The sequence below is a fragment of the Lontra canadensis genome, unplaced genomic scaffold (assembly GCF_010015895.1).
Source record: "Lontra canadensis isolate GAN:19392208 unplaced genomic scaffold, GSC_riverotter_1.0 scaffold14, whole genome shotgun sequence".
NCBI classification, from domain to species: Eukaryota; Metazoa; Chordata; class Mammalia; order Carnivora; family Mustelidae; genus Lontra; species Lontra canadensis.
The window spans coordinates 22,178,283-22,195,584 of NW_022631008.1; the positions used below are offsets into that span (position 1 = coordinate 22,178,283).

At 44.0% G+C, this 17,302-nt stretch overlaps 1 protein-coding gene across 2 annotated transcripts in view; it reads right to left on the bottom strand.

Moving 5' to 3' along the window:
- PREP (prolyl endopeptidase) overlaps positions 1–17,302 on the bottom strand; it is a 112,175-nt gene that overhangs the window by 85,578 nt on the left and 9,295 nt on the right. For both annotated transcript variants that reach the window (XR_004382753.1, XM_032858225.1), the window contains exons 3-4: positions 3,392–3,525; positions 2,141–2,271 (exon numbers count right to left, since the gene is read on the bottom strand). Coding sequence is in view for 1 of the 2 variants with exons in the window: in XM_032858225.1 (XP_032714116.1) it covers positions 2,141–2,271; positions 3,392–3,525 (265 nt within the window). In the remaining variant the exon portion in view is untranslated. The remainder of the gene's footprint in view (positions 1–2,140; positions 2,272–3,391; positions 3,526–17,302) is intronic.

Consider the following 17,302-nt stretch of genomic DNA (forward strand, 5'->3'; position numbering starts at 1 on the left):
CATCTGAGACTTTCAGCATATTTTATTTATACCCTAAAGAGGAGGGGAAAAGAATAAGGAAACTGCTTTTACAGTAATGACTGGATTATGACACATACCATGTAACAGAACTAAATGGAAGCCATTAAGTAATTTTTGGAATGGATTCCAAAGTATTTGAAATCACTCTTTATACCCTCATTTTCTGAGCATCGCTGGCACTCAAGGATTAACGTCGTCCACACCACCTGACCAGCACAAGCCCAGGTAAATAAAGCCTGAGGGTTGCAGTGAAGGCTCACACAGAGCCTGTACCAAAGCAACCACGAAAAAGAAAGAAAAGCAATACCATCTATGAACTGTTACAAGTTTCTAATTCTTTAAGTCCATGACAGAATGTTCTAATCACTACGGAATGTGTGTTGAGAAATTTTCTATGTTTATATTTGCTTTTATAAAGTATATATATATAACATTTGGTACCAGACACGGACACTGCAGATTTCCTCTTATAATATTTGTTAAACTGTACCTGGGGTTGAAAATTATACTCAGAAACCCAACTATTTTCAAAGGCTTCCTACTGTTTTACATGGAATTTCTGTTAGTGGTAAATAAGTTTAAAATTTTACAAGACCTACTTACTAATCCTTTATAATTGCTATGAAGTATTCAAGCTCATCTGTATATAAATACAGAGAAGAGTCTAGAAGGCAATGCGGAGAAAATACTTCTCAGTCTACATAAATTATTTATATGTAATTAGAAAATTTTCAGGAAAAATTTAAATAAAAATGTTGATTTGAAATGTACAAAAAAATCATACTCTATCAAAAGAACCTATATGTTCACCCACACTGTAACTTCCCTGTATCATTTTCAGAACACTAGAAGACTGAGGCCAGATCCCATGTCTAATTTTCCTTTTCAGCTATCAGGACCCATATGTGGCAGGCATTCCGTTAAAGTTATGAAAATGAACTTTAAGAGACCCTCTTATAATGAAGTTCTTCTGGATGAGTTATAAGAACTTTAATTTTAACAAAGGTTTGTTGTTAAAATTAAACAATATCCTACACCGGGCTCATTACTGCACAGAACCATACACTCATTTACAACCGCAAGCTCAACTCATGGAAGAATATTCTTAGTTAGCTGCCTGGCATCTTATTTTCAATACTGATTACTTTCAACACTAATTAGATAAAGTATCATTTTTTACAAACACAGCCTACTTAGGAAAAAGAGGGGAAGAACCACCAAATGACTGAGTGGCTTTATAAAAGGGTCTTCACAGAGTGATATGAAAACAGGGTCCTTTCATTCCCACCTAATTGATTATAGGACTAGAATAGTCTCATCACTCAACTCCACAGGGCTGAGACTTGGCCTGTGCTTTCTCTACAAAACAGAAGATGCTATGGGGGAAATGCTGAGCCAACTTCACCAAAATCTAGGATCCTAACAAGAGATGATTCTCAGAGTATACAATTATTAAACTATAGAACCAGTGACTCGCCAACTTCCTTCCTTAGAACTAGTGCTAATGGCACAAGCCTAGGGTAATCTTTAGGGCCTGTGGAGGAGGTTATCTCAGGGTGGGGTTATTTAGGAGACACACGGCAACTACAGGCAAAACTTAACTGATTCAGGTTTTAAACTTGCCATCTTCAGGGAACATGGTATCAAGTTGTCTAATTTCTTACAAGACTGTGGTTTTCTACTTTTAATTCTAAAACAACTAAATTTTAAAACTTTGATCACTTCCTCTCCACCGAGGAAAGAGAGCTTGTAAATATTCTTTCCTGTTGTACATTCACAGCTGGAACATTCTTCATAGAGCTTAGATTACTTATAGAAGACTTTTTTCCTAAACACAGAGAGGTCTCAGGGATTTTAGAAGCAATGGCGACAATTCTTAAATGTCTCAGAAGCCCCAGAAGCTAATCTGGGCCCAGTGTGAGTTATTCTCCAGTTCTGCTTCATGCCACCAAACATGTGGCTACTCATGTATTCTAAAGACACTGTGCAAAAATTAGCTTTCCTGATATTGCATGTGCACCTGTTCTTCAATATGGTCCATCCCGTCTGGTATTTCAGAGGGGACTAGCGGTGAGTGGGGGCCCCAGGACTGCTATGGGCTTAGCCGGGTAGCACTCACCTCGGAGCGCCACCGTACCATCGTCAGATAGGATGTTGGGGTCGAGGAACACTCTGGCTTCACCTTCTAAGGAATCCTGTACATACAATACTCGTTGGTTCTGCAAACCTGTATTGTAAAAATAGAAATACCTGGGGAACAGAGATGGTCTTTATTGAGCCGTGGAGTTTTCCATCTGTAGGGTACAATCAAAGCACAAAGAAAAGGAAAAACATACAAATGTTCATTTGCAAACAGGCCAAGCCAGGGACATGGGGACTAGGATGGAAGGTCCCACCACCTCCCTGTAATTAGAGTTTGGTACCTGAATTAAATATTGGAATAATTTATTGTAATCCTGCATATTAGCTAAATGGGGACAAATCAAGACTGCTTCATTTGTTAGAACTAAAACGGATAATCAAATAAAGCAGTAACTTTTTCTTCTCAATGGAGAAGAAAGCAGATCTTCTAAAATGAAATGCTGGATCCTTCCCTAGACAGGCTGCTCGGGCCGGTGTCAGCAAGCCTGCTCTGTATTGGGCAAGACTGCAAATGTTTTAGGCTTTGTGGGCCAGAGAGTCTCTGTTGCTATTATTCAATTCTATAGTTGTACAAAAGCAGCTATGGATGATAGATGAGTGAATGGACATTTCTGTGTGCCACTTCAATTTAACTACCAAAACAAGCAGCAGGAAGGGTTAGGCATGTAGATTGTACCTTGCTGATGTACGTGTGCGTGTGCGTGAGAGAGAGAGAGGAGGGTCTAAGAAATTCTCAAGTAAATTTGTGGTGGTGGTTCCACTGAGACTTAAAAAAAGAACAAGAGAATATGTTTATGTTGGTGTGAACGAGAGAGGACCAAAGAAGTGAAGAGGTGCCACCTCCTGGTCCACTTCCACTCTAGGATGAAAGAAATCCATATAATAAAAGCTTTCCTAGTAGTAGAAGCCAAAGAGAAGTTAAGAGGCAAATCCCCACTGCTGTCTACAAATGCCGCTAGCCCAAATATTAGCCATAAGACAATAATAATTTCCTGTAATCTAGAGTTGCTGTCCTAGGAGATACCTCCACTAAATTTCTTAAATCATGATTTTAAGAATAGGGACAACAGACCAAAAAACAGTATTCTCATACTCAAGCACAGAAGCTAGTCAATTTCATAATGGATTGATTTTATGAAATGAGAAGGTATTTAGAATTTGTATTTTAAGACTTAAGAAAGCATTCTATTAGGAAAGTAACAAGAACATTAAATAAAACCTCACATACCGTTTTCCTTTCTTGAAGTGGCAACTATACTTGGGATAATCGTACAGTTCAGTCATTCTCTCTTTGTATAACCCTCTGATAGGACATTGCTCAAGGAATGGCACAGTAATCTTGTTCTGGGCCTCGACAAAAGCCTGTGGAGAAAATTTAAATGGACAAAGCAAGTTAGAAATAGAATTTTCTATGTGGAGTGCTATCCACTGATACATATCCACGACAGCGTATTCTTCCCTCAATAAACACTAACTAGTCCTTACGTGGCACTATGTACTATTAACTCATCTAGAACTTAACAATAATCTTACGGAGAAGGTTCTTTTATTAGCCCCATGTTACAGATGGGGAAACGGAGTCTCAGAGTAGATGAAAAACTGCCCAACATCACACAGCTCGGAAGTCCCAGAGTTGGCTCCTGCATCTACCCCCTTAACCAACACACTCTACTGTGCTAAGATCAGGCAGGCAGTGAGCTACATCCACATTACACCAAGGTCCTGCTCTTCTTAGTCAGCGGCCTGTGGTCCCCAAAACCATCAGTGTTAAAGAAAGTAATACCTAGGTGCTATTTTGCCAATTTTACCAATCTTTCTAAGACCCATTACCTTGTCATTTGTCAACTTCAGAGAATCTTACTAATATTTGAAACTAAAGAATATTTTTTAAAGATTATTTTATTCATTTATTTGCAAGAGAGAGAGTGCAAGTGAGAGTGTGAGTGAGAGCACAAGCAGGGGGAGCAGCAGGCAGAGGGAGAAGCAGGCTCCCTGCTGAGCAAGGAGCCCGAAGTGGACTTTGTCTCAGGACCCTGGGATCATGACCTGAGCCGAATGCAGCCACTTAACTGACTGAGCCACCTAGGTGTCCCTAAAGAATATTTTTTAAAAGTTGGAGAATGGGGTGGGGGTGCGGTGCCCAAGTGGCTCAGTCAGTTAAGCGTATGCCTTCGGCTCAGGTCATGATCGCAGGATACTGGGATTGAGTCCCGAGTTGGTCTGCCCGCTCAGCAGGGAGCCTGCTTCTCCCTCTCCCTCTGCCTACTGCTCCCCCTGCTTGTGCTCTTTCTGTCAGATAAATAAATAAAATCTTTAAGAAAAAAGTGGGAGAATGGTGGCATTAAATGAGAGTATCTACAGCAGTGGTTTGCAAGAAGGGCAAGAGATTGTGTGCAAGAAGCCAGGGGACCCTGGCAGCAAAGGCAGGGCATGGGGCAGGTTTTACAACAGATCAACTGTTTCCAAGCATGCCTTATTTGTAACTTAGCAGTTAGAAAGTTCTTTGTACTATAAAAGCTTGGACTCGGAATAATTCACGTCTGGCTATTAGTAAGAAATGAAATAAGAGTAAGTGTATCAGCTCTAAATTCAACTGAAGGTTTAACCCCATGTCTGCAAACAAGCCCTCAGAAGAAAACTTCAAGAAATTAAGAACACAATCCACTTTGAATGGCAGACAAAAATGCGTTTTTATCAGACTCTACTTTTGGATGGATCCTCAAGGGCCTCGCCTAACTCAAAACTATCTTCAGATGGGATCTCCCACATAAACCAACAACTCTGCTCTGGAGAACCATGATTCTGTTCTGAGGAAAAGCTGTTCTAAAATGCATTAATACTTAAAATGTGCTTGCAAATAACAAAGAGTGGAAAGTATGACTAAAATGATGAACAACCTTTTTTGCAAGAGGATCAATTCAAGAAAAATAAAACTATTATGGGTCACATTTCTTATTTCATCCAGACAGAAAATAAAATGTACTGAGTCGCAAAGAAATATACTTCCAGCTGCCATCCACTAGGGACTGGCAAGCTTCGCCCTGGTCTGGGTGAGCTAGTAACAGTTTCTATAATTTTCAAGAGTCGGAAAAAAACCGAAAACCTGACAGAGACCCCTACGTGGCTCATAACATCGAAAATATTTAATATGTGGTCCTTTGTAGAAAAAGTTTGGTCTTTTATAGAAAAAGATTAGTGCACGGCTGTGAAGCCCCTCTGGGGCAGCCTTGTGGAGATCCCAAAGTGTGTGCGAGAGCCTTACCTGACTTCATGATGGAAGGAAATGCCATGTCTCCTTCCCAGACGTGGAAATGGAGGCCTGTGGTACTGAAGTCAGCTGGTCAAGGTCACGCAGTGACTCAGCCATGGCACTGAAGTGGAATTATGGTTGACCTTTGAACACCATGAGTGTAAACCATGCGGGACCACTTATTTGTGGACTTTTTACAGTCCTGTAAATGTACTTCCTCTTCCTCATGCTTTTCTTAATAACTATTTACTTTTCTCTAGCTCACTTTACTGTAAGAATACGGTATATAATACATACTAACGCACAAATATGTGTTCATCAACTATTGATGCTATCGGTAAGGCTTCCAGCCAACAGTGGGCGATCAGTAGTTGAGTCTGGGCGGGGGAGTCAACCTTGTGGGGGTGGGCCCCTCCATCTCCTACTTTAAGGGCCATGGTACTCTATACCAGTCACAGTAGGAGCGACTGCAGGCCTGATTCCGGATGTGGGCTAAGAAAAAGCAGACAACAGTGGGGAAAGGGCAGCCTGGCCTCGGATGATTTCCCTGACCCGGGTCAGGTGGGGCTGGACAGGCACATCAGGGTACTGGAGCTTCAGCAAGGACTTACGGAGAACCTCATGTGCATCAGCACTAGTCCTGGCATTGTGGGTAGAGGGGTGACAAGTTTAGGACCTGCTCCCTACCATCGCGGAGTGAACATTCTACCAGGAGACACAAAACACCAGCCAGAGGATTACAGAGAACGCTGAGTCCCAAGGACATACAGGCAGGGCAATCACGTGCATCTGCAACCAGAGCTGGCCCAGAAGCGTCTGCTGCCCGGCCGGCTGTGATGAGGCAAACAGAGAGACGGAGAGGGAGAGCTCTAAGCAGCTGGACTTCACTGCGACAGGTTTGTTACATTTTACAAAAATATCAACCCACTATGGTTTGGAAATTTAAAAACCATCATTTACCACATATCCTGGGGAGCACTGAGAAGGACAGTTATGTCAGGGAGGGTGGCCAGGAGGCCCTTCTGAGGAGGTTTGGAAGGAAGGTCTGCTAGGGGAGAGGGAGCAGCCATGCAAAGACAGGAGCAGCATTCCAGACCAACGAAGAGCAAATGCAGGGCCCTGGGGGGTAGGAGCTTGACAGGCGTGAAGGAGAGGAGGGAGGTCAGTGAGGCTGGAAATGAGTGATAGGGAGCCAAGACCCAGGACGGAGCTGACTATGTAATACCTGGAGAGCAGTGAGGAGTTTGAATCTTCATTCTAGGTGAAAACAAGCTATGATTAGGAAAGGAGATAGTTCTATATCTGGTTTATCTTTAAAAACAAATCAAAACAAAACAAAAACTAGCCTTGCTTTGGGTGAAGTATAGACCAGGGGAGTTAAAGTGGAGGTCAGGATGGTGGGCCAGTGGTTGGTGAGAGCCGAGGCCAAGTGAAAGGGCTGGTCACTAAAACGACCAGGAACAACCACTGTAGTGGCATGGGGACAGAGAAAAATGGGCACAGTGCATGTTAGTGTGTAGATATGATGGCTATTCCCACAAGGGCCTCATCTGAACATTCTAGATATTCAGGGCTCCCACCCTGGGATCCCAGCATGCTGAGGGTCTCGGCTGGCGCCTCTTCTTCCACTGAGAGGCCTCTCAGGAGGACACCCTACAGGCTTGGTTTCCCTTATCCTTCTGGTTTGTGCTTGTCTGAGGCTGATCTAGACCTTATCCTGGTCTAGTAGGACCATGGAGGGTCCAAGAGACAGAGGTGGCTCAGTTCACTGTCTTTGGAAAGGTGGAATGGAACTGCATTCTTCAACTGCTTCTCCATCTCACACGGCTTCTGTTGGATGCCTCACGACAGAGAAGCTGCAGCCCCAGAATCCAGCTCACACAGGAGCAGACGCTTTGGCTTTTCTCATTTCAAATGTTAATAAAACTGAGGCGCCAGGCAAATAATGCCACTAAATAACGAAACAATTCAAGGATTATTGTGACCAATTTTGTCACCCCCAGCCCACAGATGTTAGTCAATTAATTACTCTAAATAGAGAATATTTGGAGACTCTTCCCTTCCAAGTCAAATATCTATACATAAAGCCAAACAGTGATCAAATTCCTCAAAGTCTCAAGTTCTTCCTTCATGCACTTCTCTATAACTTGAGCAAATCCTCTTCATGATGAAGGTGGCAAGTTTTCTGTAGGAGGGCTTGTGAAATTTAGGGTTCCCCGTGCTGTCAATATGATTTCTGATATTTTAATCAGAAAAATACCTTCTTGGTGACTTATGGATTAAGTAGTCTGGCTTCCTGGTCTCAACGTTAGAACAAATCAGGGAGAAAAGGAGTAAAGACAGGGAGGAAACTGGATGATTTCCACGATGATGAAGCAGCAGGGAGAGGAGAGTTAGAATTCTCGTCGTTCCTCCAGAAGCCTCACTGTCCACTCTCCAGAGTTCTGTTAGAGCGACTAGAAGCCCATCAGTGATGCCTGTGGCTGAGCCTCTGAAGACCAACAGTTTAGATTTTATCACCGTGGATGGATCTGAACACATCAAATAGCTGCTCAAATACTAAGAAACCCTACTCACATCTGCTTTTGCCCCAAATGTCAGAAAGCTCCACCAGCAAAGCAACGTTTCGGTTTTGTACAAGGAGTTAGTTCTAGAGACCCGTTGCACACCGCGTGCCTGTAGTCAACAGTATGGTACATGCACACACAGCAATGTCAGAGGGCAGGGGCCGTATGACATGTTCTCACGCTCATGAAAGAAAAATGAAAAGCCACCTGGCAAAGGGTCACTCCGGTGGGAAGCTGGAGATTCTTTACCCCACCTGTCTTCAGAATTTCTTCAGGCTGTCCTCACATGTCCTGTATTTTAATCCATAAATACCTCAAGTCTTTTCATAAGTACAATGCATATGTGTATGAGCAAAATGACACATCCATTTAGTTACTCATTATATGTACACAAAACACCACAATTAATGTAAGGTTAAACAGATGGTTCAGGGATAAGGGTTAGTGCTGCAGGAGAACAAATAAAGGGGAAACTGCTTCCGGGATGGGGCAGAGGTGCAGGGGACAGGGGCACACAGGTGTTAAGAGAACCAGACACCGACTTGGGCATGGCTTTCAACCTCCACTCTTCCCACATAAATGAAAAAAACTAGGGATAGAGCTATGCACATCCCACAAAGTTTGAACATATGGATGTGTGTGTGTATGAATATAAATGAATATAAATATACACAAATTTAACACATATATATAAATATAAACATATATAAATGAATGACCCAGTTAAAGCAACTCTCAGGGGCTTCTGGGGAAAATGGCTAGTGTCAGAGCAAGGCCTGACAGAAAACCACGGTCCCAGCCCAGTGAAGGGCTGAGCTCTTTCTGGAGGCCAGAGGGAGAAGCTTATGTGGGTCCCCTGTCACTGCTGGGAGTGTAGCAAAATTCAGAAATGACCCTCCAAGTGCAGGGATCCACCTATTAAAAGGGAAGCCAAAGGGTGGCAAAGCTCCTTCCTGAGGCCACAGGACCCAGGGCCAGGAGGCCACCCCAGGAGGGCTGGACAGTCACACAGAACACTGAAGGCAAGTTATGCCAAGCAGAAAATTAGATGCAGCTGCTTCAGGAAACACATCTAGAAATTGAGACTCTAACAGAATGGAATAATGTACTTTACAAGGCGAATATGAGGAATGAATTACAAAAAAAAAAGAGCAAGAGCGAAAGAGAGAGGAGTGGTCCATATTTTCCAGTACTCCCTGAGCATTTATGAAAATTAGCAGGATCTCAGACGACAAAGGAAATCTTAAATCTCAAGAACAAAAGCTGGTTTAGGTCACAATTGTAACCACAATGCCATTAACCTCAACTAAGTGAGGTGCCTTTCTCTTCCTGGCCCCCAAAACCCATTACTTATTCCCAAGGAGCAGAAACACTGAACTCAAGTGGTGAGAACCCCAAATCCATTGGGCTCGCCTTTTCACATTAAAATCCCAGAGCAGGTCCACCTCTTCCTCTGGGCCCATCTGCCCTCAGGTGAGGAAGGCTCGTGCTGAGCTTCCAGCAGCACATGATTCACAGAGCAGGTGGGCCTTTCAGAAGCCCAGACACGTCTCCTTCCACCTTCTCTACCTGTCCCATACGTGCAAATCGGTTTGACTTCACAATCCAGCCTTGTTCTCCAATCTAGTCACTACCAGAAGGTCCATTCCATGCTGAACTTTCACACCATTTGGCTCAGTCCTTTGGTACACATGCTCCTAAGCAGAAGCCTGACAAGGACACAGGGTACCTCAAATCCAAACCTAACTAAAAACCTGACCATGAAGAGGTTAAATGCATACACATCCTCTCTTGAACAACTATTTTATCAATGAGGGAATCCAAACTACAATAAGAATATTTAGAAAACAAGAAAAAATGAGGCTATTAAGAATTAAAATTCATGAGATGCGGCAAAACATTTGGAGGTGATAGCTATTTCTTGTTGGTACCTTGGAGGAGGCCCGCTGAGAGCATGGGGGAGGGGAGCGTGACCTCTACCAGCCCTCCAAGTACCCCTCCCCTAGATCCAGGGGCTGATCTGGGCACAGGTGAGGTGCTCTGTATGTGAATAAAAAGGCTGGATCTGGAAAGTGACAGTTAGGTTTGTGGGAAGTTTGTGGTTTACCCTCTCTCTCCATCCATCAGGTCTTACCGTGTCTGGGCGCCAGTAGCTTGCACCGCCGTCTGTCCTAGATAATGTGCCTTACACTTCTGTCTGTATTCCAACTATGCTAACTCCTTTCTACATTCTTTTTTTTTAAAGATTTTATTTATTTATTTGACAGACAGATCACAAGTAGGCAGAGAGACAGGCAGAGAGAGGGGGAAGCAGGCTCCCCGCAGAGCAGAGATCCCGATGTGGGGCTCAATCCCAGGACCCTGAGATCATGACCCTAGCTGAAGGCAGAGGCTTAACCAGTGAGCCACCCAGGTGCCCCTCCTTTCTACTTTCTTATGTAAAGAAACCCTATTCATTTTACAAGCAAAGTCTTTCCATCATGTCTTCTCTATGGACGAGAGTTAATAAAGTAGTTGCGAGCCCAGGCAAAGCAACTAGCTATGAGGACTGAGTAAAACCTCAACAGGAAAGGCCCATCTTTCCCTACCCCATGGAAGAGGCTACTGGAAAACAATTAGAGGAAAGCAGATGATTTATAAGACAGAGAGACAGGCCTCCGGAAATACGTACACTCCTGGATTGAGCTCTGCCCAAAGGCACGTACACCCCGGCCACCAGTTATGGGAGCCATGCAGCTCCTTTTTTGTATGAGCTAGTAAGCTGGGCTTCAGGCACCGCTAGTCAGGAGTCCTAACGTAGCTCTTCCAGGGGTCCTGCTGCTGGCTGGGCAAGATGAGGACAGCTGAACATGAGCAGCCCAGAAGAGGAACTGATCAGAAGCTCATACAAGTCCTGGCTGGCAAAGCCTGAAAAAAAGGTTTATCTACACGAATGCTGTCTCATCAGTAAATGAGAAAGTGAAATTAAACTAAATGTTCACATCAAGAGGTTTTAAAGTAACAAAAGAAAATAAGAAGAAATTAATGAACCAGAAAACTAAGAAGTATAACTTACAAGTCCTTGAACTGCTTCTTAAAAAAAAAAAAACAAAAAAAACCCACCAAAATCGGATTCAACCAAAGCTCTGGCTAACCTAATCAACAAAAGGGGAGAAATGGTACAGAAATTCAAAATTAGAAATGATAAAGAAATATAGACATATATAGAGTAAATCCAATAATGTAAGAAATACTACACATAAGCCACTGCTGGTCAATTTTAGAATCGTGACGAAATGGGACAACTTTCTAGGAAATACAAAGGACTAAAATTGATCCAAAAAGAAAGAAGACCTGAACAAGGTAATAACCACGAAAGAGGAAAAGAGCCCAAGAATTAATGCAGCAAAAGAACTTGTCCCCGAGAGCTCTAAATTATCACGCAGATCATTTCCGTGCTATTTCAACTGCTCTGCAATAAAGGCAACAGGAAGCGTTTATTATGCACTGACTTGAGTCTACCAATTTGCTGCATGTTTCAAAAACAGGAGTACTTAATTTTCACCACAACCATACATGGTAGTTTTCTCCAAATTGCAGATCAGAAAATTGAAATTCAGAGCTGTTAAAAAATATGACCAATGTCACATCTGAGGAAATTGTGACATAAAGATTCAAACCCGTCTTTCTGCCTCCAAAGCTGCTCATTAAATGACCCTACACTATTGCCTTCCCGTTAATAAACAGGTTCTAAGATCTCTACAGGTTCTCATTAGTTGCTGGGGGGAACAGGGTAGAAAGAAAATTCTAGAAGAGAGATACGTTAGGAAGCTACCGAATGTCTAGGAATGCCTGCCTGAGCCAGAGCAGCGTCAGCAGAGATCTAATTTAAAAATAAATAAATAAATAAGCAAGGCATGAGATTTTACAGAGGCAGAACTGAAACCCCCAAGAATCACACGTATGACTAAACAGACAGCTGATTCGAACGGCCACAATGCTGTACAATGTTAAACAGGAGAGTCCCAGATGTCCTTATTCTAACACATGCCTTGGTTTCTCCCAATGAAGAAAGTAAGAACCGCAAACACTGCCCGTCCAATCTATAAAGATGCTAGAAACAGTGAGGAATCTACTAGAACTTTGGCACCTTGAGAGCGGACCCCGTATAAATCAAAGGTATTATGGCAGTTTTCCTAAGCTTTCTGGACCTTAGTTATCTGGTGAAGTGTTTGGAAAGAGATTTCTACAGCAATCAGATGCTCCAGAATTATGGCTTAGGCACTCACATTTCACTAAGTGCCCAAGGAAGGTAATTTTTTTTTATGACAAAGTGCTTTGTTCCCTGGACACGGCAGTGTGGGGTGGTGAATGGATTTTAGACACCTAAGTTTGGGGGCAAAAAAGAGAGGCTGGGAGAAGTCAGTTATTTCAGTTCTTCAGCTGTTAGCTCTTCACCGACGGGCTTCCCAGACACCCCAGCCTTTCTTAAGGGAACACTGTAGATGATTAAGACCAAAGCCAAGTTAATTGTCCACAGGGAAGATATCAGTGTTAAATGTATTTAAGCAATTTAAAGTATTTCATCGGTGGTCTGGGGCCTGCTTTTCTAAAATGGAGCTTTCCCTGATGGTGAACACAGCGGGGCTAGTGTCCCAAACTCTACTCAGATGTGGCTCAGCCTCCTTTCAGCACTGACCTGTAGCAGCTCAAAGGTTAAGTGGCTTGCTCACCCCCAAATCACTGGATCACCTGTGCTGGCATCTAAATTTCCTGCCCACAGGGGCCACATCTGTCTCCCACAGGTCAATGTAGGCTAGGGGGAGTTGGAGAGGGACAAACCCCCATAGAGTGGAAAAGAGGGTGAAATCCACAGACCTGTGACATTTGGGACAGCCAGCATCCATTCTCCTTTTCCAGCGTCCTTCCTTCTTAACAGATAGTACCTCCAGGTGGCTTTCAACGTTACAGATGCCAAAGAGGGTCCCTGGGGCTTCTACCAAATTTCTGGAGGCCACAGTTCAGCCAAGGAAAGACTGAACATATATCTGGAGTTTGGTCAATCAAACCTCCCTCTCCTGGGACAGTCATGACGCAAGGGACAGAGAGTTGAATGAAGATCATTGATATCATTAACAGTGCTGGATGAAAAGTGGAAATTCCTGCCACAGAGCCCTACGACTATCTGGTTCTTGCCTATTCCAAGCCTAGCCCTTCCGTCCGCCCCAGGAGCTGTCCTCATCCTTGCCATAAATTCCCTATTTGCTGAAGTTGGCCAGAATCCGTTTCTGCTGCTTGCATCAAAACCCTGGTTACGGAAGGCACGAGGAGAGAGAAAAAGAAGGGAGCCAGCAGTACTTAGAAAAGAGGATGGTCCAGTACCAGCAACTTCCTCAGACTTTTTTTTTTTTTTTTTAAAGAAAGAGAGTGGAGTAGAGGGAGGCAGAGAGAGAGAGAGAGAATCTTAAGCAGGTTCCATTCCCAGCACAGAGCTGGACACGGAGCTTCATTTCATGACCGTGAGATCATGACCTGAGCTGAAGTCGAGTCAGACGCTCAACCGACTGAGCCACCCACATGCCCCATTTCCTCCTACTTTTGATGATTATCCCATCCACAGATCAAAAGGAAGTTGTTCCCTACTTACATATTTCATCTGTGGATTTATGAGAAGTATGTTTACAAAGTACCATAAGGGTAAACATTTCCAAAGGAGGTGGCGAGATATTTAACACCTTACAAGTCTTGGAGATTGACATAATATGTGGTAACATATTTACCTAAGGCATTTCCTGTTTCCACTCAAGAATGGACAGCATAGGAGTAATTCTGAATCCAGGCCCTTACACAAAACATCAATGAATGGGTGGAAGGGTGTTTTACAGGCCAGCTTTGCTTGTGGAGTTCAGAAGGCCCCAATTAAAAGGGGTTCCACCTTTAAGGTAATCTTTGCCCTTTGTTGAATCGTCATGCTTTAGAACACAGAAGCCTCACTTAAGAGGTCATAGTTCCCTGGAAAAACACCAGCATCCAGAATGTCAAGCACATTTTTTTGAAAGACGTAAGCTTCCAAAGGAAAATCCTGCTTAGTTTCCTGGATGAAAATAAAGAGAAGAATCTTGAAGTTGGACATTCTGACTAAGGAGCTGGAGCACTCGAGTCTGAAGGTCCAGCGCTTAGGCCTGTCAAGCAGCGGCGCCCCACGCTGCACCATCTTTGCAAGACCTGTACTGTGTATGGAAAGCAAAATCTTCTGTGCATTTGCTGACTTGAAGGCCACGAACACCTTGGAAGCCAGATGAACTGATTATGATCATACTCATTTTAGACATGAAAAAAAGGAATCTGGGCTAGGGTAGCCTGCCATGGTCAGAGCACAAGAAAATGGAAGCAAAAGAGCTCTGATTTGTGTGTTGACTCCAGTCCCATTTGGCAAATGCCCTCTGCCTCCACACGGCCTCCCAGCGGAAAGGTCATGAGGAAGACCAGCCACCCACAGGGTGAAGGCACTAGTCGCGAAGAAGATACTAATGGCCTGTCCTGAAGTCTCCAGAGAACATGGGAAACGCTAACCAGTCTTTTACGCTTTCAATTAATTTCCAGTAAACTTTATCTGCTGCCTTCTGGCTCAGAGACACTGAATTCGCCCTTCACGGCACGGGAAGTCCTGGGGACAGGCTTCTACTCTGTTGGCTCTGCAGCTTGGTAGCACAGTGGTCCGACGCACAAATGCAACTGGGCAGAGGAGTCTTGCCTCCCAGCTCCACGCTGGCTCTTCCACAGGTTGGCTCTGGCTCCAGACTAGGAAAAGCACAGTGCCCAGGGAGATGGAGGCCAGACCGCTACCAGAACAGAGCAGGAACTCCTCACACTACACGCTCTTAGGGTTAACCTTCAACAATGAAAACAAAAGCAAGCAAACAAAGAAGAAAAGAGACCTCACAGTAGGCAGGAAGGATGTCTTTCTGAAAGCAGGTGATGACCTCCCTACTGACCTCCGTGACACTGCAGTACCTACACTGAAATTCTAGCCTCCTTCAATATCCTAGAGATGATCAGAAGTCCTCTAAGATTTACATCTTGATTGCCAGGGAAGGAAACAGTGCAAGGACAGGGGAAGAGAAAGGTGACATGCCCAGCTGTCTTACTCTGGAAGACTAAATGACTCCTGCTTTCCTCTCTACGATTCCTAGCCCCTTATCGGCAGGTGTAATGAGCTAGCAACCTGTAACTAACTCTTCCGGCCAACGGGGGAACGGGAAGGAAGAGCAAATAATGCTCTAGGGAAGAAGACCTATGTTGCGTATTCCTTTGATCCTCTCTGAAACAGATGGTAATTTTATTTCATTTTATCAGAAGGCATGAATATAAATAAAAATGACTCTTTGGTTTTGTTGTTGCTGGTTCTTACTAGCATTCTTCTCTCATGATCCACCAAGGAAATGGAGCTGTTGTTACTCTCATTTTGCCTAGGGCAGCTCTTGGGGAGAAAAAAAAAAAATTGGTCATTAGATATACAAAACTGATACTCTATACTTAGCTACTCCTGTAGCAAAGTCCCAGGACAGTTTCGGTGAGAGTCAGATCTGACAACTAGTTACAGTTAAGACAGCTATCCCTTGAAAGATATGAATGCTTCCTTCCTCTGTGTATCTCCCCTTCGGTAACTCAGTAGCTACTTCTGGAATATGCAACTAAAAAGCTGGAACCACAAAACATGGCGTGAGACTGAGACTCAAGAGCTCACAAGGACACTGCTTCTATCTGGACCTTGGGGCTGCAAAACCAAGCCCAAGGATGTAAAGAGAGGAAGTTACCACTATCGGGAAGGGGAGCAAACAGCGCGGTGTAGACACACAACACCACAGTGGGTGGAAAAGCCAGGACCGATACTTATTCACTGGTCCCAGGGAGACCACCAGCTTAGCCGTGAAAGTGACGGAAGCAGAGTCCAGGGAAGCAAGCAGCAGAGCAGTCCCCCAGGCGGGACACTCGCACATCTCCACGACTTCCCCAGACATGTGGTCCACGTGCACAGTGAAGAACACGGGGTTGGGAAGTTTCTGGATTTGACAAGTAGGCCATGGCTGCTCATGACAGAGGCTGGTCTGTACTGATGGGAACGGTTCCTGGGAGCGGTGACAAAGGCAGGTGGCTCAGCTACGTCAAGGGGTGTGGAGAGTGGCTTGTGGAAGAGAGGAAGACAGCCCATGGTAAGATCTGAAATAACATCTGAGTGGGGCACCTCCCAAGGGGCCAGGACACCAACGGAGAGGAAGAAAGAGGTTGCAAAAAGCTACGGCAGAGTGTGGGGCTTGGGGATTGCTTGTTTGCCACCAGAAATAAGAAAGAAATCTAGAAAGTTAAAGATGAGGCTGTCCGCCACTGCACGTGACTGCCAGTGCATGGAGGATGGGGGAGCAAGGCCTGGTTATGAGACTGAAGGTTCAGATTAACCTCGAGGTCAAAACCCCGGCGTGCAGGGAGACTGCTCCGAACTGCCTCCCACGACGTGTGTGGGACACGCTGGCAACGCCTGTTGAAAGGAGAGTATGAGCTAACTGCCTGTTGGGCCTGCCTGTTTAGTCCTCGAATCATTTTAACGACTGCAAAGCTCCCTCCCTAGCACTCCATGCTGAGGACTCCCAAGGTGACCCTGGTGTTCCACTTATGCCAGTGAGACTTCACTGTGGTTCAGATGTTTCAAGAGGCAGGCCTAGGTCTCTAAAGTACGTTTAACCCAGAGCTGTCCCTTTATCTGATTTTTGTGGTTGAGTTCCTCTTCCCATATAGATTCTCCAACAATCGTTTTTATCAAGGTCATTTGTAAAGTTGCAATTGTTTGGAGCACTGGAATTTTGCATCCTTCTCCCACTTAATAACCTACCAGAAGCACTTTTTCAGATTAGTAAACAATCTTTACAGCCCAGCATTTTAACGGGTGCCTCTACTAATTCACTAAGCAGATTCAATACATTCTACTAAAATACTACCCTACTGCTGAAAATTTTTCACTGTTAGAAATAACGCCCCAAACTGAACCTTTTTGAGATCTCCGTATTTCCAAAATGGCAGGGTTACTCTCCCAGGAGGTGTGAAATCTCTTTCACTCCCAAGTGTTTGCTTTTTGTTGCTATCAGATGGGTTAATTTCTCATTATTAGTGACCTATATGGGAGTTGACAGTTTTTTATTTTGTACATACTCTACTGAATCATTCTAATAAATTTTCATTTGTTTCCCTTAGATTTTCTAGACACATGATCCTATACAATCTATAGTGAATGATAATTTTCTTTTCTCCAAATTTTGGTTCATGTTTTACTGTACTGGTCAAAGCTTTG